Source organism: Pelophylax lessonae, assembly GCF_965119305.1.
Source record: "Pelophylax lessonae genome assembly, chromosome: 7".
In the NCBI taxonomy this organism is placed as follows: Eukaryota; Metazoa; Chordata; class Amphibia; order Anura; family Ranidae; genus Pelophylax; species Pelophylax lessonae.
Genome location: NC_138774.1, coordinates 93,222,365 through 93,243,837, shown reverse-complemented (window position 1 = coordinate 93,243,837; position 21,473 = coordinate 93,222,365). Strand labels below are relative to the sequence as shown.

Below are 21,473 nucleotides of genomic sequence, written 5' to 3'. Positions count from 1 at the left end.
AACTAAATTATCGGCCGAAAATGGGCCTATCCCATTTCGGCCGATAATGGGTTAACATTGCCGAAAATAATGGCCGCCGTGTGGAAGGAGGAGGGCGCAGCGCAGATTTTAAAAGTCCCGCCTCTGGCCGGCCGCCCGCCTCTCAATGACGTCCCTACTACTAGATGTGTGCATGAATGGACATACCAGGCGGGGGGCGGGCGAGCGGCCGCTATAGATACTAGAACTATGTGATCCTTCCCTGTCAGCTCAGCGCGACTATGTGTGAATGAGAAGTGACCTGACACCGGGCGGGGGGGCGGGGGGAGCAGCCGCTAATAACTGTAACTATGTGAGCCTTCACTGTCAGGCATGTATCTCCGCTGACAGGGAAGTGAAGCTCACATAGTTATAGTTATTAGCGGCCGCTCCCCCCGCCCGGTGTCAGGTCACTTCTCATTCACACATAGTCGCACTGAGCTGACAGGGATGGATCACATAGTTCTATCTATAGCGGCCGCTCGCCCTGCCCCCCGCCCGGTGTGTCACTTCATTCAACACAGATCGTAGTAGTGACATCACCGGGAGGCGGGCCGCCGGCTAGAGGCGGGACTTTTGAATGAAGGACACCCGAGGAGGGACGCTGAGCCAGAGGGAGGGGAGGGTGTACTGCCGAGGGGGACGCTGAGGCGGGGGGGGGGGGGGGGAGCTGAGGCAGCTTACCAATGATATTAGTATTATGCAGCATGAGGGGGTTAATGTATTGTCACTGCTGGTCACTCATCTATTAGTGACCGACCAGTGGCAGTTAATTAACCCCTTTGTGCTGCATTAGTGCAACCAGTATCAGTGCAACCAGTGTTAATTAACACTGATACTGGTTGCACTAATGCAGCACAAAGGGGTTAATTAACTGCCACTGGTCGGTCACTAATAGATGAGTGACCAGCAGTGACAATACATTAACCCCCTCATGCTGCATAATACTAATATCATTGGTAATTAAATTAACCTCTTGCCAACCCATCACAGTACATATACTGTGACAGGGTGGCAGCGACAGGTGTACGTCGCTGCCTGTTTTTGGTGTATGCCCCTCTTCTATCCATTTTCAATTTTTTTGGGGGAAAAAGTAATTTTCGGTTTCGGTTTTCGGCCAAGGGTATCCTGCATTTTCGGTTTCGGCCCAAAATTTTCATTTCGGTGCATCCCTAATTAATACAGATCTGGCCGGGGGAGCAGCGGTTTTTGTTTCTTTGAAAATGCTGATTTATTTGCTCTTTTTTTGGTGAAGGAGCAAAAAATAAATAAATAACCGGAACAACACTAATATAAACTATTTTCAATTCTATTGAAACTACAAATAGTCGTTATAATATTTTGAAATTTCTCCTTTACCTTCACCACCATCGTTCCACCCTCTCCGTACTTCCTCATCTTCATCTCCAGAGTCCCTCGCCAGCACAGCACCACGCCCCATCCGCCGTATAGCTGCGCCTGGAGTTTTTTCAATAACCAGTGCTGCCTGCGTTCCAGGTACCAACATAGAGTCATCCTCGCTATCCTCCGCTACGGCAGTCTCCACCTCAATTTTTTTCAGTATGGTGTAGCGACAAGCCACATCAGCGAAAAGCAAAAAGTCACCATCAGTCAAAGAGTAGCGCACGTCTGGCTCCAGGGCCACCTTGCTGCGCCGAGTCTTGTTCATACTCCTATTGTCACAGATGGTATGACTGTCCCCAGTAACACACAAGATGGCATGTTTCTTGGACACAGACTGGGCTGGCAGGGTGATATCACAACTGGAGTGACGTCCAATGACATTGGGGCCTGGGTAGATGGGAAAATCTGTAAACACAACACAAAAGCGGGGTCAGAAAAGAAACACTTCATCTAAAATGGACACAACATGCAACCATTGTCAGTTAAGAAATATGCAACTTATGAAGGATACTTTCTTTGGTGTTAAACCTAATTTTGATCTACACCCCAACTGGATAAGATTAAGTTTGCTAAAGCACGATCATAAACAAAATAAACATTGAGTTTGTCCTTTTAACATCTCAATGCTGCTGCTCTAGTCCAGCCTCTTTCAGGCACTTCCTGGCCACATGCACATGCTCCTGTGTTGGATGCACATAATTGCCAGTCAGTTTTTATTTTTGCTGCCTGCATCCTGCTGGGGAGATTTTATTAATGTCCTGCCCTGAAGAAGCACCAGAGAGAGAAATCTCTGCAAAAGAAGGGAAGCATCCTTTTAGACAGTTGTCACAGGGACAGATGTCCCACTGGAATTATGATTAAGTGCTAGCTTAAGCGGATAACACGTTAGGATCTCTTGACCACCCCTCCAGTATGTGATGTGTAAAGTGCATTTTTTTTAAAGCTCATGAAAAGTGTGGTTGTCCCAGACCTTTCCCTTGGATGACTGACAGCTGACGAGCTGAGTGGGCACCCTCGGATTGGAATGACAGAGCAGTGGAAAAAGTATATGTGAAATCCACTTACAGCAGTATGTGCTTTGATTGTCCCCACTGGAATATTTATCCTCTGTTTTTTTCTGGTGACAACTGTAATATTTTCGATTGGTGAACATCAATGTTGATATAATGAACCAAGCAGCTGTTTCTTCACAACAAAAAAAGATTGCTGTGGGCTCATTGAGATCATCCTACAAAAGGGACAGGAGGCATTCAAGAGGCACTGTCAAAGCACAGAGGACCTAATACATGGGAAGTCAAATCCATTTGGTAAGGAGTTGGAGTGCATTATAGTGGTGGAACACTGAAGTGGACACAGCTTGCTGAGTGGATCACGTTTATTCACAAGAAATGTGGACTTTTTGCAATTTGAATTACACATTTGAAATGTTTGCTTTAAAGGTGCACTGCATATATTTATTACTGGATCAAAATGAATTTAATGTTTGCTAATTTTTTGCTGAGTGTTTTTCACTTATTTATTTAAAAGGGACAGCGCAACAATTTATTTTCAATATTCTGGATTAATAAATTTTCTCTTATTTTTTTGTTTTGTTTCTGTGACAATTGTCCCCAGGACAAATGGAGAGGGTGGTTCTCTTCTTTGCTACTACATCCAAAATTAAAAACATACAAAAACATTAAAGTGGTTGTTACCCACTTTGACAACTTCATATATGCCTCTCTGCTCCCTGATGACAAGTGCTCCTGTCTCTTGTGTTTTATCAAAAAAATGCCTTCTTTACCATATTTCAGAACAGCTCCCGGCAATCACGTGACCGGCCGGCTCTCTCCTCTCTCCGTCTGACAGATGCAGCAGGCAGGGCCGAGATTTCCCAGCTGACGTCAGGCGGGGCGAGAGGAGGAGAGGAGAGAGAGCCGGCCAGTCACGTGATCACCGGGAGCCACTCTGAAATACGGTAAAGGCAGCATATTTTTTTTTTTTATAAAAACACAGGAGACAGGAGCACTTGTCATCAGGGAACAGAGAGGATTATATAGGACAAGAAAAGTTATTTTAGTAAAGTTATTTTAGTAGCAGGAGGGGAGGGGGCGGGCACTGACACAGGAGCAGACAGGCAGGGAGAGGGGAGAGAAGACAGAGGAGGATGGGAGAAAGCTGCGGCTGACGGAGGCGCGTAAACTGACCACGTGTCAGGGCTCATTAGCCATTATATACTATGGACAGTTTACAGAGGGGAGGGTATATAGCCAGGCAGGATGGAGCAGCCAGGTTGTTTAGGTGATACGGGGTGCCAAATTACACAACACAAGCACTGTGCTGTGTAACATGCTTTAAAGGGAACATGATTTTTTTTTTTTTTTGGGTTAAGTGCTTTAAAGCTGAGCCCCAGTCTTACCTTCAAGGAACTGTAAAGGCAGAAGGTTTTTTTTATCTTAATGCATTCTATACATTAAGATAAAAAAAAAAAACCTTCTGTGTGCAGCAGCCCCCCTAACAATTACCTCAACCCATCTTTATCCAGCGATGTTGCAGGACTGTCTCAGCAGCCCGGGAATCCCCTCTTCATTGGCTGAGACAGCAGCGTGGCGCAATTGGCTCCTGCTAGTGTCAAAGTCAGTCAGCCAATCAGGAGAGAGGTGGCAGAGCTGGGTCGCAGCTCTGTGCCTGAATTTCTTGACTCGGGAGCTCCCATAGCAAGCTGCTTGCAGTGGGGGCACTCAACAGGAGGGAGGGGCCAAGATCACAGAAGAGGGACCCGAGAAGAGGAGAATCTGGGCCACTCTGTGCAAAATCAGCTGCACAGAGCAGGCAAGTGTATCATGTTTGTTATTTTAAAAGGAAAAAAGTGAGACTTAAATCACTTTTAGTCTTGCACAGATGTACAGGCTCCCCTCCTGTACTAAAACTGCTTTTACTGCATGCTGTCAGATTCTGTATTCCGTATATGCATTAGAAGCTGCAGCAAGTCAGACAGAGCTAATCTCATTTCCTGGCTGAAGGACATCCAATATCATCTAGCTCTTTCTTTCCCAGCCTTACTGTCTCTGGCCCACCCCTCTCATTCACTGAGTTTCTATCATGGTGTCCCAGTATCTAATGTGGGTGTTACTTAGCGTGATCTGCATGCAAATTTTGTTTGCTTAGGAACATCCACTTCGTCAGACATCCATCAAAGCAAGTCATTTCTTTCCAAGAACCAGCAAGGCTGAGAGAGTTTGAGGGAAACATTAAAGCAGGCTGTCCATGGCCAGATGGTGTTTTGGTCATTCCATCATGTACAACATCTGGGCCATGTACTTTGGGTTCCCCCACTCACCCTGTGCAGGTCCATGAGTCCCAGCAAACATATGCAGGTTTCCGACAGGTCTGTGTCTTTCTACTGCAGTCTCCTCTTCCTCATCCTCCCAATCCAGACGTTGTGTCAGATCCATCCTAGAAAACAAAGGCAAATTTAGTTTCTTAGGGTACAGTGAGCACATAAAACAGACAGCAATTCATATTCAACATCAAAGAGAACTTGTTTAGAACATTTCTAGGGTAATACCCATGCTGACATGGAGAGATCTTGTGCTGCCTTTAGGTACTGGTTTTAGTCTTTAAAGGTCAAATTCACACTAGCCTGCAACTTTGGAGATCAACGTATCAAAATCAGACCAAAGTAGTGCAGGAATCTTTTCTAGTTGGACAGACTTGTGTAGTATCAGTTAAGACAGCTAGGGAAGTATTGAATTTTACATGTCATTCGACTTGGGGTCTCACAAGTCGGATCCTATGTCGCATCAGTGTGAACTGAGCCTTCAGGTCAAATTCGCACTGTTGCATCATGGTAACACGATTCCGCGTGTTGTTGGCCTACAGTGCCATTTTTTCATTCTGAATAGCACTAGCACCTCAACAAACATTTGCTGGGGGACACTGCAACGCACACAAAAACACAAGTAAACCCGAAGTGACGTCAGTGTTTCTAAACTACTACCAAAATGAACCACTTCATAGTGCCTATGTGTCAGCCTAGCATAGATTCCATGTACCCTGGATCCTGGTTGCACTTTACTAAGCAAACACCTATCAGCCATCCTGATTGGGAACAAGGTACTGCCACCTACTGTTGTATCATTGGCTTACCACTCTGATGTGGAGCCTCTTTGGCCAATAGCAGAGCACAGGAGAAGGAACCAGGTACTACAAGACAAAAGTGACCATTTGAGAGAGCATTTAGAAATATACTAAACTATGGAATGCCAAGAACACCAATAAACAAAGGATGCATCAAACTTTAATTTCAAGCCAACATAACATTGCCAGGATTTGCCCAGTCCTTGCTGTAACAATGTGCAAATCATCACCTACTGTGGTAAAGTAACATTAAAAAAATAAAAATAATATGAATTTTTTGTCAGAAAATTTTGTAAATAAGTAATTTTTCTCCTTCACTACTATGCAGCACTGATGAACACGGATAGACAGCACTGAAGAGATGGCACTAATATGCATCACTTCTGGGAACAGACTGGCCTCATGATGGGCAGAGATTGGTGTCACTGATGTGCGCTGATCGGCTCTCCTCTCCTCACACTCTGTCAGTATGAGGTGAGGAGAGCCTATAAATGGCATTTCCTTGTTTACATCGGCTCTTTACCAGGATTGGGGTTGCGCCATGTCATCATCCCAGAACAATGGAGCAATAGACAAATGAAGGCAAGCAGGAGATAAAGAGTAACTCAACTTCTGTTGAGAAACAAAACATTCCCCTCTTGGTGATCTATGTACATTGCAAGGATTTTAACAAATTTTGTTGCAGATTTCTACTTTTTGTTATTCTGAAGGAATAGCTGTTTTTTATTTGTCCATGTTCAGAGTGAATCTGTATGGGAGTGATTTTGTAATTATCAATCAGCTGCTGCACCTGCAGGGCTCCAATAAGGAAAGCTGTAGGGTCTGCATCCCTTGAAACGTGATTTCCCTTTGAGAGTATCGCACCAAAAATGCAATTTTTGCTGCAGGGATGCCAACAATCTGACAGTGCAGACTTCTGGGAAAATCACAGAAGCAAGAAATGACATTTTCAGGGGGCGTTCTGTACACAATGTGTGTACAGAACACCTCCAGGTAGCCATATTGCACTGCATTTTACAGAAAATTACAGCGGCTGCAGATGGAAAAGGTATTTATAATCACATTCAATTAGTATATGATGCATATATACCACTAAATAACATTTCAAAATTGTATATGTTATTACATTTATTTATTTGCTAGTATTTTTTCCCACGAAAGAGGAGTTACCTCGGCAGGAGTATACCTGAAGACGTGCTATACCGTTTAACACTATAAATGTCTGTATAATAAACATAGCAGAATATAACCTCTATATAATGCCATTCAATGATATTTAGATATGACGTAAGCCTGCTAATGTTATCATTAGATAATACATACTTTCTATAGATATACAGGTTTCCTCAAACACATTCCAAGCATAACTTTATAGTTATCAAAAAGAGAGGTCCATTCCGCATAATGTAAAATATACACTACTGTAAGAAATAGACCATAGCAACCAAACCTTTCTTGAAGGGCTCATTCATGCAAGGCAATGTACTAAATCCAGAGGATCACTTTGCCAGCTGGACAACTAGCATTTCAGATGTAGGTCAGCTATGGTTTTCTATTTTTTTCTTACTAAGCACAGGTTTCCATTAATTATTTTAAAGAATGTTACCCCAACATTTCATAATCCTGATGTGTAACTATATTACCATGTATTTGGTATCCTGTTCTTTTTGTATTGCATTGTATTTTACCATGCTTTGCATTTTCCTGCAGCCGGCGGTCAAAACGTTGCTATCCAGAACGCGATTCTTCCATGATCAGGAAAGGGAAGTTGAAGCTCACCTAAAACGTGGCAGCTCCTAAATTCTGCTAAAAGCCTATGAGTACATTGACACATAGGGGTTGATTTACGAAAGGTAAATAGTCTGCGCACTGCAAGTGCAGTTGCTTTAGATCTGAGGGGGAACGTACAAGGAAGATTAAAAAAAAAAAAAAAAAAAACACACGTCATTTTTGCTTGCATGCGATTGGATCGAATTCAGCAGAGCTTACCCCTCAGATCTAGAGCAACCCCACTTGCAGTGAACTTCCAAGCAGTGTTAATTTTGGCAGAAAATTTCAATTTAGTTTTAGTCTTAGGACTAAAATGGCATTTTAGTTTTAGTCCCATTTTAGTCTTCTGCAAGTGTTTTAGTCGTATTTAGTCGACTAAAACTCCAGTACATTTTAGTCGACTAAAACATCTTACATTTTAGTCGACTAAAACGTCCTACATTTTAGTCGGCTAAAACTCATTTTAGTCATCTATAATCGACTGGGTGTAGTTCAATTGTAATTTGTAATGCATTATTTAAGCATTTCTCTACAATTTCCAAACTCATTATATACTACTGCTGGTCCTGGAGTGAATGAAAAATCGAATATGTTATTATTTATGGTATTAAGTGCACAGTCTATTTGTCTTTAGTAAATCAACCCCATAGGCTTTTATGGAGTTGAGTTTAGGAGTTTTGGCAAAAAAACACTAAAAGCTCCTAAACTCAACTCAGGTTTAGGAGCTGCCAGTGTAATCTAGTGTACATGTAGCCTTACAATGGAGGAGAGCATGTTACCTGCTTCAAGCTAGCTTTGCATTCCTATAGATTTGCGTGAAAATGCAAAACCTGTCTGAACCAAAGGCCGACAGCTTCTACTTTTGTCTCTACAGGAGAGACTGACTTCCATCACTTTCTGTGTGGCCATCAGGACAGGAATAGACAGGGGGGGGGGGGGGGGGGGGACTGAGTGATCAGAGCGGTGTTTGATCCCTCAGTTCTCAATACAGACCCTACTGGGGACAGATGCAACATTTGATTGATGCTGCATCCACCTAGGTGAGCATAAGGTTTGTTTTCTTAAAGCCATACTTCTCTTTTAATTCAAGAAGCCAGAGAGTCTATGTAGTAAGAGTTACACTTTCAATTACTATTATGTTATGCATGCTGTTGTATATACTTATATAATATTTCAGATTAAGATTTGCAGTAGAGCCAAAACAACTAATCGATTATTCGACAACTAATTACGAAAATAGTTGGCAACTATTTTTATAATCGATTAGTTGGTCAACTGATTAGTTGGCCTGCATACAGAATGCATTATTTGTTTACATATCAGGAAATGCAGTGCAGCACACATACAGCTCAGTACACTATCCGTAACATCAGTAAGTGCCTGAGAACTTGTGAATGTGATAGCCAGACCATTGTTACTGATTTTTATGGATAGTCTCCTGACGGGAATGGTACCAGCTGATTGGAAAAAAGCCAATGTGGTACCAATATTTTGAAAAAGGGCTGAGATATATCCCAGGGAACTATAGGCCGGTTAGCCTAACATCAATAGTCTGTAAGATATTGGAGGGGGTGATAAGGGACTATATACTATACTATAAGACTTTAGTAATGAAAATGGTATCATTAGTAGAAATCAGCACGGATTCACAAAAAAAAAAAAATCGCTCTTTCCAGACCAATCTATTAACCTCCTATGTGAGCTGCCATTTAGATAAAGGAAGGCCTGTGGATGTGGTGTATCTGGATTTTGCAAAGGCATTCGATACAGTTCCCTACAAACGTTTACTATACAAACTAAACAACATAGGTATGGACTATAGAGAGTACCTGAGTCCAGAGGGTGGTGATAAATGGGGAGTACTCGGAATAATCTGGTGTGGAAAGTGGGGTCCCCCAAGGATCGGTCTTGGGACCAATCCTATTAAATTTATTCATAAACGACCTAGAGGATGGGATAAACAGCTAAATCTCTGTATTTGCTGACGATACTAAATTAAGCAGGGCAATAACTTCTACGCAGGATGTGGTAATCTTACAGGATGATCTGAACAAAATAATGGGATGAGCATCTACATGGCAAATGAGGTTATATGTTGAAAAATGTAAGGTAATGCTGGGGTTCTTCTAGACCCCGCATTAATAAACGCGTCCTGTATGCTCGTAGGATCTCTGGAGGGTTTTCGGTCCCGAATCTATGGGCATACTACACTGCGGCGTCCATAGCCCCTCTCTCTCATTTGCACGACACATTTCAAATGCCACTATGGGCCACGATTGATCTGATGGACGCCTGCCCAGTCCCCCTCTCTTCTATCCCCTGGCTCCCTCCTAAATTTCGACCACCGGACCTGCGTCCTTGCCTCCTTCACTCTCTTTGCCTCTGGGACTCCGTTAAGTATTCGGCCAATTTGATTTCCCCCCCATTTACCTCTATTGCGACTCTTCCCTTGCCCTATGTTTCCACCTGGTTTTGATAATCCACATTTGTTTTCGTGGTGGACGGACCATGGCTTTGTGGATGTCCACTCGTTATTTACCCCTACAAGGATACTTCCTTTTGGGGCCCTCCGCTCCTCACATGATATACCCTTGCGGGAACATTAATCGATATATGCAACTCCATAATTTTCTTCAGCAACTCATTAAACATAAACCTTTACCCTATACGCTTACGCTATTTGAAAGCCTCTGTAGGGCACGGCCCCACTCCCCGGGACTCATATCTCTCCTATATGCTTCTATTATTGCCTGCGATACACCCCCTTTCATGGTCTATCATTCTAACTGGGAACTGGAATTGGGGGTAGGTTGGACAGGGAAGACTGGCAGCACATGACGGCAGCTCTCTCTAAATGTTCCCGAAATGTCTTGATTATGGAAAATGCTTATAAGGTATTTTACAGGTGGTATTATACTCCAGCTAGACTGGCTAAATTTATACCTGCGTATTCTCCCTTGTGTTTTCGAGGATGTACTCAGGAGGGGACCATGGCGCATATTTGGTGGACATGCCCCAAGGGGAGTAGATTGTGGATCAGAATTTATGCCTTGCTCCGTAATATTTTTCAGGTCACCCTGAAGAGGGACCCGTATGAGGCGCTCCTGTGTAAACCTATACCTGACTTGACCCGTACCCAATGTCAGTTGGCTCAGCATTTGTTTACAGCTATGAAATTAACAATTGCCTGATCTTGGAAGACCCCGTTGCTTAGTTTTGAGGCGGTCAAGAACCGTATGAATGATATTCTAATTAATGAAAAATTGGCTGCGATAGTCTCCGATTCTCATGCTAAATTTCTTAAGGTGTGGGACCCCTGGATCTCGAACGTTGCCCCTTCCAGATTTCAGACCACCCTTCTTTCTCTTTAATGCCCCCTGGACGCTCGCCCCGCAGGACCCGTTCTCCCCTCCTCCTCCTCCTTCTCCCCACCCTCTCTTTAGTCTTCTCCTATTGTCGTTTTTTTCTTTGTCCTATTTTCTCACCCCTTCTTTCCCCTCTCTCTCTTTTGTCTTTTAGTGTTTTCTTCTCTAGCTCGGTACTCTCAGGCCCAGCCCTTGTTTGCTCATTGGAACGTACTAGAACTTATTTTTATTGCACTATAAGCCACTAGGGGGGACTTTCGGTCTCTGTCTATGAATTTTTGCTTGCTGATAAACTTTATTTTGGTCCGCGATGTTTTAAGGTTGGCTTACGCCCTATGTCTGTATCATATTTTGCTGCTACCTGTTTTCCTGCGGTCCATTTTTTTTTTTTTTTTTTCAAATTGTACGCATATACCATGTTTTGCTGTATGTTTATGCCTTTTCTTAAAATAAAAACTTTTGTACAAGAAAAATGTAAGGTAATGCATTTGGGTGCCAGAAATACGAACGCAAGTTACTCACTAGAGGGAGAGCCTTTGGGGAAATCGAAGATGGAAAAGGACCTGGGGGTCCTATTAGATGACAAGCTCAGCAATGGCATCCAATGCAAAGCTGCTGCTGCAAGCAAAGCCAACCTAAAGATTGGCATGTATAAAAAAGGGGATTCACTCCAGAGACAAAATAATTCTCCCACTCCAGCCACATCTGGAGTATGCCGTCCAGTTCTGGGCAATGGTTCTCAGGAAGGATGTGCTGGAACTGGAGAGAGTCCAGAGAAGGGCAACAAAGCTAATAAAGGGACAAGAGGATCTCAGCTATGAGGAAAGACTACAAGCATTTAACTTATTCTCTCTGAAGAAAAGACGCTTAAGAGGGTATATGATATCAATGTACAAATACAGTACTGGTGACCCCAGCATAGGGAACAAACTATTCAGTGAAAGGGAATACAAAAAGGACTCGCGGCCATTCGCTAAAATTAGAAGAGAAGCGGTTTAACCTTAAACTGCATAAAGGGTTCTATACCGTCAGAGCAGTAAGGACGTGGAATTCTCTTCCACAAGCAGTGGTAACAGTAAGGAGCATAGATAGTTTCAAAAACAATTAGATGGGCACCTTAACAACCACAACATACAGGGGTATTCTAGGTACTGCTGACAAACACTTATCACACACACTCATCATAGGTTGAACTGGATGGACTGGTGTCTTTTTTCAGCCTCACTATGTAACGCCTCATGGAACATGTAGTCCTAGGCAGGATGTGAGTGGTTCTAAAGGCAAAAGTTTGTTTTTTTTACCTTGCTATAGGGGCACTCTATACTATACTTTGCAGCTTGCTATTGGGGTACTCTGAAGGCAGGAGGAGCCAGGTGTCGGTGGGGGACCCCAGAAGAGGAGGATCAGGGCTGCTCTGTGCAAAACCATTACACAGAGCAGGTAAGTATAACATGTTTTTTGTTTAAAAAATAAAAGTCACTATAAAGACACTGTACAGGGAAGATCAGCATCTGAACCCAGAGAAGGTGGATACTAGAGGTAATATAAGGCGTTACAATAACATTTAAAGTAAACTTTTACCAGTATTGTGCATTACATTTAAAATGATCATATCCATGCATTTTTGGTTCAATATACTTCAATTGAGAAGCTGCAGAGAAGCATGTAGTGCGTTTTTTTGCTGCGATTTGCATTTTTAATCTGCCTAACAACAAATTGGCCAAAGAAAAAAGCATAAAAAAACGCAAAACGCAAATTGCATTAAAATTGCGTGTGGAAAAAAACGCAAGATGCACAGCAAAATACACTGCAGAAACAGATCTAAAGCAAACTGCATAGGTGTGAACTGAGCCTTATAATGGCCATACACGTATCTATTTTCAGACAAGAATATTCATACGAAAAATCTTTGTGCATTCGCTGAATGAAATGCCGGCTGGTTTAGTTAATATTTTTGTTACATGTTAGTCTGTCTTGTCTTCTGTGTTTATATGTCGCTACATTGTCCATCATTCACAGTATTGCAGGTCAATACATTATACATGTATTATACATGTCTTTATTACATTAAACCCTTCTGGAAATTTTCAACATCGATTCTCTGCCTTTACCTTATACCCACCATCGAACCTTCCTTTTCTCCACACTCTTTGTGGAACATTTTTGAGTATATGCAAAACGGTTAGGTGGGTATACCACACTTTACATTAGCACATAAGTTCCGCACAGAAAAGAAAATTTCCTTATACCTGAACCATCCCCTACCCAAACCATTTATGCCTTCCTAATTGAGAGAGCCTGCAATTCACTGACCCTACGAGCGAACGTAACTGCAACCAGGAACGCAGTTTTCAGGGAGTAATTTTACTGACAAATCCCTCAGGGGCTCAAAGGGAACAGACACTAAGGCCTGAAGGACTAGAGATACAGTATCTCATAAAAGTGAGCACACCCCTCACATTTTTTACAATATTTTAATATATCTTTTCATGTGACAACACTGAATAAACGACACTTTGCTACAAAAAGAAAAGTAGAGTAGAGTGTACAGCTTGTATAACAGTGTAAATTTTTTGTCCACTCAAAATAACTCAAACACACAGCCATTAATGCCTGAACCGCTGGCAAAAAAAAAAAAAAAGAGTACACCCCGAAGTGAAAATGTCCAAATTGGGCCCAAATAGCCATTTTCACTCCCCTATGTCATGTGACTCGTTAGTGTTACAAGGTCTCAGGTGTGAATGGGGAGCAGGTGTGGTAAATTTGGTGGTATCGCTCTCACTCTCTCATACTGGTCACTGGAACTCTCGGAGAATCTGAAAAAAAGAATGGTTGCTCTACATAAAGATGGACTAGGCTATAAGAAGATTGCCAATACCCTAAAACTGAGCTGCAGCATGGTGGCAAAGACCATACAGCAGTTTAACAGGACAGGTTCCACTCAGAATAGGCCTCGCCATGGTCGACCAAAGAGGTTGAGTGCACGTGCTCAGCATCATATCCAAAGGTTGTCTTTGGAAAACAGATGTATGAGCACTGCCAGCATTGCTGCAGAGGTTGAAGGGGGGGGGGCGGGTGTCAGCCTTTCAGTGCTTAGACCATACGCTGCACACTGTATTAAAATGGTCTGCATGGCTGTTGTCCCAGAAGGAAGACTCTTCTAAAGATGATGTACAAGAAAGCCCGAAAACAGTTTGCTGAAGACAAGCAGACTAATGCCTCGTACACACGTACCGATCGTCGGCCGACCGATCGGCCGTCTTTTGTCCAGGGCTGTCCTGTCCGCTGAAAAGTGCAAAAGACTGCACAAGAATTTTGTCCGCCGACTGCAGAAGTGATGTCATGTGATGGTTAACTTTCCCTGTGTTTTTTCTTCTCTGAGCATGCCCAGTCTTGCAAATCTGCTGATTGTCGGCTGAATTCTGTACCGACTGGTGAACAATCGGCCGTTCTGGTGTTGGCCAACAAAAATTTTAATGCCTGCACGACAGATTCTTTTCGGCCGAAAGTGCGCTGTCGGCTGTCGGAAGCATCATACTAACAAGCCTACAATCGGCCGATCGGTCGTCGGCCGAATATTTACGGCCGACAATCGGTACGTGTGTACGGCGCTTAAGGACATGGATTACTGGAACCATGTCCTGTGGTCTGATGAGACAAGGATAAACTTATTTGGTTCAAACATTGTCAAGCGTGTGTGGTGGCAACCAGGTAAGGCGTACAAAGACAAGTGTGTCTTGCCTACAGTTAAGCATGATGGTGGGAGTATCATGGTCTGGGGCTGCATGAGTGCTGCCGGTACGGGGGCGCTACAGTTCATGGAGGGAATCATGAATGCCAACATGTACTGTGACATACTGTGGTAGAGCATGATCCCCCCATTTGGGAGGCTGGGCTGCAGGGCAGTATTCCAGCATGATGATAACGACCCCAAACACACCTCCAAGACGACCACTGTCTTGCTAAAGAAGCGGAGAGTAAAGGTAATGGACTGGCCAAGCATGTCTCCAGACCTAAACCCTATTGAGCATTTGTGGGGCATTCTCAAACGGAAGGTGGAGGAGTGCAAGGTCTCCAACATTTACCAGCTCCGTGATGTCGAAGAGTGGGAGAAGACTCCAGTGGCAACCTGTGAAGCTCTGGTAAACTCCCATGCCCAAGAGGGTTAAGGCAGTGCTGGAAAATAAAGGGCGCCACAAAAAATATTGATACTTTGGGCCCAATTTGGACATTTTTACTTAGGGGTGTACTTACTTTGGTTGCCAGCAGTTTAGACAATAATGGCTGTGTGAAGTTATTTTGAGGGGACAGCAAATTTACACTGTTATACAAGCTGTACACCCACTACTTTACAAAGTGTCATTTCTTCAGTGTTGTCACATGAAAAAAATATAAGAAAATTTACAAAAATGGCCAGGGGTGTACTCACTTTTGTGAGATACTGTAGGTCCCAAGTAGGACATGATCTGACAACCATTGGTTTTGACCTGGCGATTCCATTAAAAAAACTCGCTATAACAGGCTTTTCCAAAAGGGAGTACTGGAGGAAAACACTAATGGCTGCAGCCTGAACCTTTAAAAGTACTAAAAGGATAGACCCTTGTGGGCACCCTCTTGAAAAAATTCCAGAATAGATGGAACAATCTGAGAAAATCTTTGATTTTCAAACAACCAAGAGTTAAATTTCTTCCACATGTCTTCACAACCCTGACTGAGAACCCCTGAGAGCTTAGTATCTGCTCCTCAGCACGCCATTAAGTTTAAAGGATGCCACCTGAGGATGAGATACCGAGCCCCGAGACCACAGGACCAGTCTCATAGGGAGAGTCACTGGAGGATTCGAGGCTAGTGCCTGCAGGCGTAAAAACCATGGGCTTTTGGGCCAAAAGGGGGCTATCAGGATCAAATTGGGTGTCTTCCAGAAGAAACTTCCGGAGTACTTCTGGGATAAGTCTGATAGGAGGGAAGGCATAGCAGAGGCTGAATGACCAGGGATTCGCAAAAGCATCGATCCCCAGAGACTGGTCCCTTGGGTTCAGGGAAAAGAATCTATTTTTTGCTGTTTGTTTGGGCTGCAAAAAGATTTCCGGGTTGAGGGACCAATTGTCCTAACACACCTGGTAGCGGCTGAGGTAACCTGCTAAACAATTCTGAATTCTAAAGCTAAAGTCCCTTTCAGATAAAGTGCTGAAATGGAGGCTGGATTCAACTCAGCCCAAGATAGAATCTTTTGTGCTGTGAACTGCAAGGCCCGACTTCTTGTACCCCCGTTTGTTGAGGTACACTACTGTTGCATTGTTGTCGGACCGACTCTGCAGATAGTGTCCTCTGACCTTTGCCTGAAAGCCCTCTAAGGCTCTCTGCACTGCCAGAAGCTCCCATTGATTTGATGATGCTCTTGCTTCCACCAGGGACCATTCTAATGCACTATCTCGTTTTGAAGATGAGCTCCCCCATCCAAAAAAGCTTGCATCCATCGTTATTCTCTGAGATTTTGGCATAATCCATTCCAGCCCTCTGGTCAGGTGAAGTGGCAACCTCCACCACCACAGGGCTTTCTTTACTTTGGAGGGAATTCGTACCTTCGAGTCTAAAGAACTTGGGGACCCGTCCCAGCTCTTTAGAAGGAACAACTGAAGAGGATGTCGGTGGAACCACGCCCAAGGCACAGCCAGAAAGCAAGATGTCATGAGGTCTACGGCTCTTGAAACATCTCTGAGCGAGACCCTCTAGTTATTCTGCAAGGATGCCATCATTTGAATTGTTATTGAAACTTTTTCCCCTGGAAGGAAGATCTTTCGATCCAGTGAGGAAATCTCGTACCCGAGATAAGTCACTCTTTGGGAAGGTTTCAGTAAAGACTTCTCTTTGTTGACTATTCAGACTAGCAACTGGAGGAACTTCTGCACTGTCTGGAAATCCCTCTCTAGCTTCTAACAGGAATCTGCCACTACCAGGAGGTCGTCTAGGTAGGGAATGATCACAATTTTCGTCTTAATGGGGCCAACGCTTCCCCCAGAACCTTTGTAAATATGCGTGGGGCTGATGATAACCCGATGGGCAGCGCTTGAAACTGAAAATGCTGGATCTCCGATCCCAATTTTACTGCTGTTGGTATGCTGGCTGAATAGGGATGTGCAAGTAGGCATCCTTTAAGTCCAGCATTGCCACAAAGCACCCCGGGTAAAGCAGATTTCTTATGGAAAATATTGATTCCATGTGAAAGTGCTTGTATCTGATCGAGTGAATCAGAGAACGAAGGTTCAATATCAGGTGGTAATTCCTCGAGGACTTCTTTATCACAAAGATATGGGAGTAAAAACCTCTGCCCTGCTCTTCCCTTGGAACCGGGACCAAAATGTTCTGATCTACTAAGTCTCCTATCTGGAGACTCAAGGCAGTAACCTTTACTCGGGGCAGGCTGGTGACTAACAATCTCTCCGGCGGCTGGGAATCGAATTCCAGTCTGTGCCCCCTGGTCACCAGATCCAAAATAATAGGGCTTGGAAGTGATCCCCTTCCACTGTGGGAGGAAGGCCCCTAATCTTCCTCCCACTCTGCGGCAGCAGTCATTGTAGTTTGGCGGGCTGTTGAGTCTTAAACAAGACCCCCCCCCCCCAACCTCTGCCTTTGTGGCCAGTCCAATGCTTCTTGGGTCTGGCCTCCTTCTCACGCGGACCCTGCCTGCCCCCCTGCCTTGAAAAAACCTCTGGGAAGTCGGGTGCTTTTTCTTTTCTGGAAACTACTTCTGTCAGTCGTTCCTTTCAGAGCTTCTTATAACCTGGGGCCAAAGAGATGGTCGTCTGTTAGAGGAAGACTACAAAGGCGCAACTTGGAAGAAGATTCTCCTGACCACGTTTTAAGCCAGAGACTTCTTCTGGCCAAATTAATCAAAGCCGAGGTCTTAGCTGCCATCCTAACCAAATCAGAGGAGGAATGAGCCAAAAAACCTACCGCCCGGAAAAGAAGTGGAGAAGATTTAATAATCTGATCCCTTGGTGTCCCGGCAGACAGGCGAATCTGTATTTGTGAAAGCCATAACTCAAGGTTTCTGGCTACACAAGAAGACGCTAAGGCCGGCTTAAGGCCAATAATGGATGCCTCCCAGGCCCTGCGCAACAAGATATCCCCTCTCTTATCCATGGTGTCTCTAAGCATACCCATGTCATCAAAGGCTAGATCCATATTCTTGGAAATTTTTGAAAGAGGCGCGTCCAACTTAGGACAATTGTTCCACGGCAGCGCCGTGTCGTCATCAAAAGGAAACCTTTTCAGGTTGCTGGAAAAAAAATGGTTTCCTTTCAGGATTCTCCCATTCTAATCTAATTGTACCTAGAAGGGAGCTGTGCGTAGGAAAAACCCAGACCTTCTAATGCATTCCTTCATACATAAGATCATGTTTTGATAATTGAACCTTCTCCTCTTCAATTTCAAGAGTAACAGACAGCCTTTAACAAATCATCAACATCTTCTAGTGACAACTTTTACCTAGAGCCCCTGACGGATTCCCTATCCTTAGGCTCTTCCCCCGATCCCTCCTGTGAGGAATGGGGAGGTGCAAACTCCTCTCATGGATCCTCACATTCCGCACCCTGCGGCAGAGCTCCAGCCACAGTCCTATCTGAGGCCTGACTCTGAGTCTGCATTTTGTTAATAAGGGTCTTGAAGGAACTAAAAGGTAGAAGAAAGCTCATCTCTAACTGAAGTGAGCATTTTTTGAGAGGATATAGCGGGGTCACCCTTCACTACACTGTTTATGCATGAGCGGCAGACCACTTTACTCCACAAAGAGCTCAGCTTTGCCCTGTAAACTGCACATTTCCTTTTGTGTGGTTGTGCCTAGACCATGTCCGGAGCCTTGGTCTGCAAACAAAATAAAAGAAAACCTGGTGTGAGAATCAGACCACCCAGGTCTCCAAACACACCCCAGTGCAGGAGAGAGAAAAGGTGCCCCTTCACCAAGGCCCACACAGCTATGATGAAAGAGAAAAAGCCCCACAGGATATGCAAGCGGGAAGAGTCCCCAAGCTTACCCGAGAGGCGCTGGTGCCAGAGCCTGCACCTGCTGCCTGAGCAGTTGCTGCAGAGGAGTCCATCCTGCTCTGTGTTCCACAGCCTCTGCTGGACGTTACACACAATACCAGCCGCCCAGCAGTCTCCTGTCTGTCTTTAAAGAGACTGGAACCAGCGTCTCTGGCGCCCGCTGATGACGTCACCACGACCAAAATGACCTACGCCACTTCCTTGGGCCAGCTTGGAACGCAGGAGCTCCGCCCTTCTTGCTTTACTCGCCAGAGCTGTGCACAGGAAAAATTCCTGAATCAGCAATGCGCTCTGCACAGCAAACCATGCTGCCTGCAAGGACGCCGCCATCCAGAATCGGATAGACTCCCTCCTGCTTCCCAGGACACCATCAGCTGTCTTGGCCCTCCCAAGGCACTGAGAACAGGAGGAAAAGCAGCCACCACTAACCTGCAGGTATGAGGCATCGCCTGGGCAGGAGAACTTATATAGAATTCTTTCCCAAGTCTCCAAAGGACAGACCATGAGACCCAAAGAACCTGGTTCCGGGAAACATGTTACCCCCTGCCTGGAGGAAACATTAATACTGAAGGTATTACCTGGTGGGTTTAATGTGTTTCCTGTCCTTGTAGGAGCCCCAGGTCTCATGGGCTATCCTGGAAGACGACTTGAGAAAAATAAAAGAAAGAATTGTAATAAATATTTAAAGGTTAAATTGTAAAAATAATAAAATAAAAAAAAAACACTGAAATTGTCCACTCCCCTCCAAAAAATTAGAAGCATAATATATATATATATATATATATATAGTAAAAAGATTTAACCACTTTACCACTAAGTACTGTAATAGTACTGCGGCAAAGTGGCTCGTTCCCGTCTGACGACGTAGACCTACGTCGCCAGACTCCTCCCCTGTAGGCGGCGCTCGCGCGCCGCCAGAGGCGCGCTCCCGCTGTTTTCATTCACAGCGGGAGTCGGGCCAGGGGAGGAGCAGCGGCGATCGCCGCTGCTCTGCCCCGATCGTTGGGGATCTAGTGTGGAGATCCGCCCGCCTGTGTAAACACAAGCGGGCGGATCTCCTCAGTGACAGGGAGTGACAGATCGGAGTGTTCAGCATAGCTGGACATCCGATCTGTCCCTGTCTCACACAGTCACCTCCCCCCCCACACGTCAGTAAGCACTAGGCATACATTAACCCCTCCCTCTCCAATAAAGTTAACCCCTTCCCTGCCAGTGTCATTTTTACAGTAACAGTGCATATTTATAGCACTGATTACTGCAGTAATGTCACTGGTACCCCCAAAAGTGTCAAAAATGTCAGTCAAGGGTCCAATCTGTCCGCCACAATGTCGCAGTCCCGCAAAAAAACCGCAGATCGCCGCCATTACTTGTTAAAAAAAACACCAAAAATTACATAAATCTTTCCCTTTGTTAGTAAATGCAATAACTTTTGCGCAAACCAATCAAAATACGCTTATTGTGATTTTTTTTACCAAACATAGGTATCAGAAAACAAATTGGCCAAAAATTTAAAAAAAAATTGGTTTTTACATCTTTTTTGGGGGGAATTTCATATAAAAAAAATGTGAAAAATATTGTTATTTTCTCAAAATAAACGCTCTTTTTTTGTTTATAGCGCAAAAAGTAAAAATCGCACAGGTGATCAAATACTACCAAAAGAAAGCTCTGTTTGTGGGAAAAAAAAGGACGTCAATTTCGTTTGGGTACGGCGTCGCACGACCGCGCAATTGTCAGTTAAAGTCGCACAGCGCCGAATCGCAAAAAGTGGCCCAGACGTAAGACAGCAAAATGCTCTAGTGGTAAAGTGGTTAAAAAATAAAATGTAAAAAAAAAAAAAAAATACTGACACAGTCCAGACCTCATCAGTGCCACCTATCAGTGTTGCATATTAATGCCACCCTATCAGCGCTGCATATTAGTGCCACTGTCACATGACATTAAAAAAATGTCGGTAATCCGTGCTGGCGAGTAATTGAAAAAAGTATCGGTACTTGGTGGTATTGGTGCAACCCTAATAGACATGCTCCTAAACCTTGTACAGCCTTCCCAAAAGAGTTGAAGCTGTTATAGCTGCAAGGGACGGACCAATTCAATATCGAAGCCTACGGACTAAAGACTAGGATGCCATTAAATTAATGTGCGTGTAAAGGCAGGCGTCCCAATATCTTTCAATCTGCCCAAAATACAAGTCCTGTCTGCCACCGGCTTGTTGTTGACAATTCCTACAGCTTTCTAAAAGAAAGCCCATACAGGGGTACTAGCAGAGAGCTGGAGGAAGAAATTGCAGGATCCTGACACCGCACCTGCGATCCAATGCTTTGCAGGATCCTGGGGAAAAAAATAATAAATGTACATTTTTTTCAGCAAATGCATGTGTATATTTTTTTTTTTTTCTCCAAAGATGAACTTAGAGTCCTTTTACACGTGCATCGATTTCGATCCGCTGATCCCCGCTGAGCAGGCGGATGACAGGACAGACTCTGCTCACTGTGCTGAGACCGACCTGTCAGATCCCCACCCTCCTCCATGGGGAGATTCGGATGAAAATGGACCGCCTGTCAGTTTTTATCTGATCTGGCAGACAGATGGAAAATAGGGTTACCATCCATATTGATTTCACATACAGGATTGGATAGCGGTGTTATAGGACATGTCACCGCTGACATCCGCTGCCCCAAAGAGGTGAATGGGGCGTCCATTCAGGTCCACCTGAAAAACTGACAGGTGGACCGGATCTGAAAGGGGCCTTAGCCT

General features: G+C 44.3%; 1 protein-coding gene across 2 annotated transcripts in view; it reads right to left on the bottom strand.

Annotated features, from left to right (window-relative positions):
• The window catches only part of MDC1 (mediator of DNA damage checkpoint 1), a 144,536-nt gene that overhangs the window by 122,326 nt on the left and 737 nt on the right, over positions 1–21,473 (bottom strand). For both annotated transcript variants that reach the window (XM_082263552.1, XM_082263553.1), the window contains exons 2-3: positions 4,742–4,857; positions 1,378–1,827 (exon numbers count right to left, since the gene is read on the bottom strand). In XM_082263552.1, coding sequence (XP_082119678.1) covers positions 1,378–1,827; positions 4,742–4,856 — 565 coding nt within the window. In that variant the 5' untranslated portion in view covers position 4,857. The remainder of the gene's footprint in view (positions 1–1,377; positions 1,828–4,741; positions 4,858–21,473) is intronic.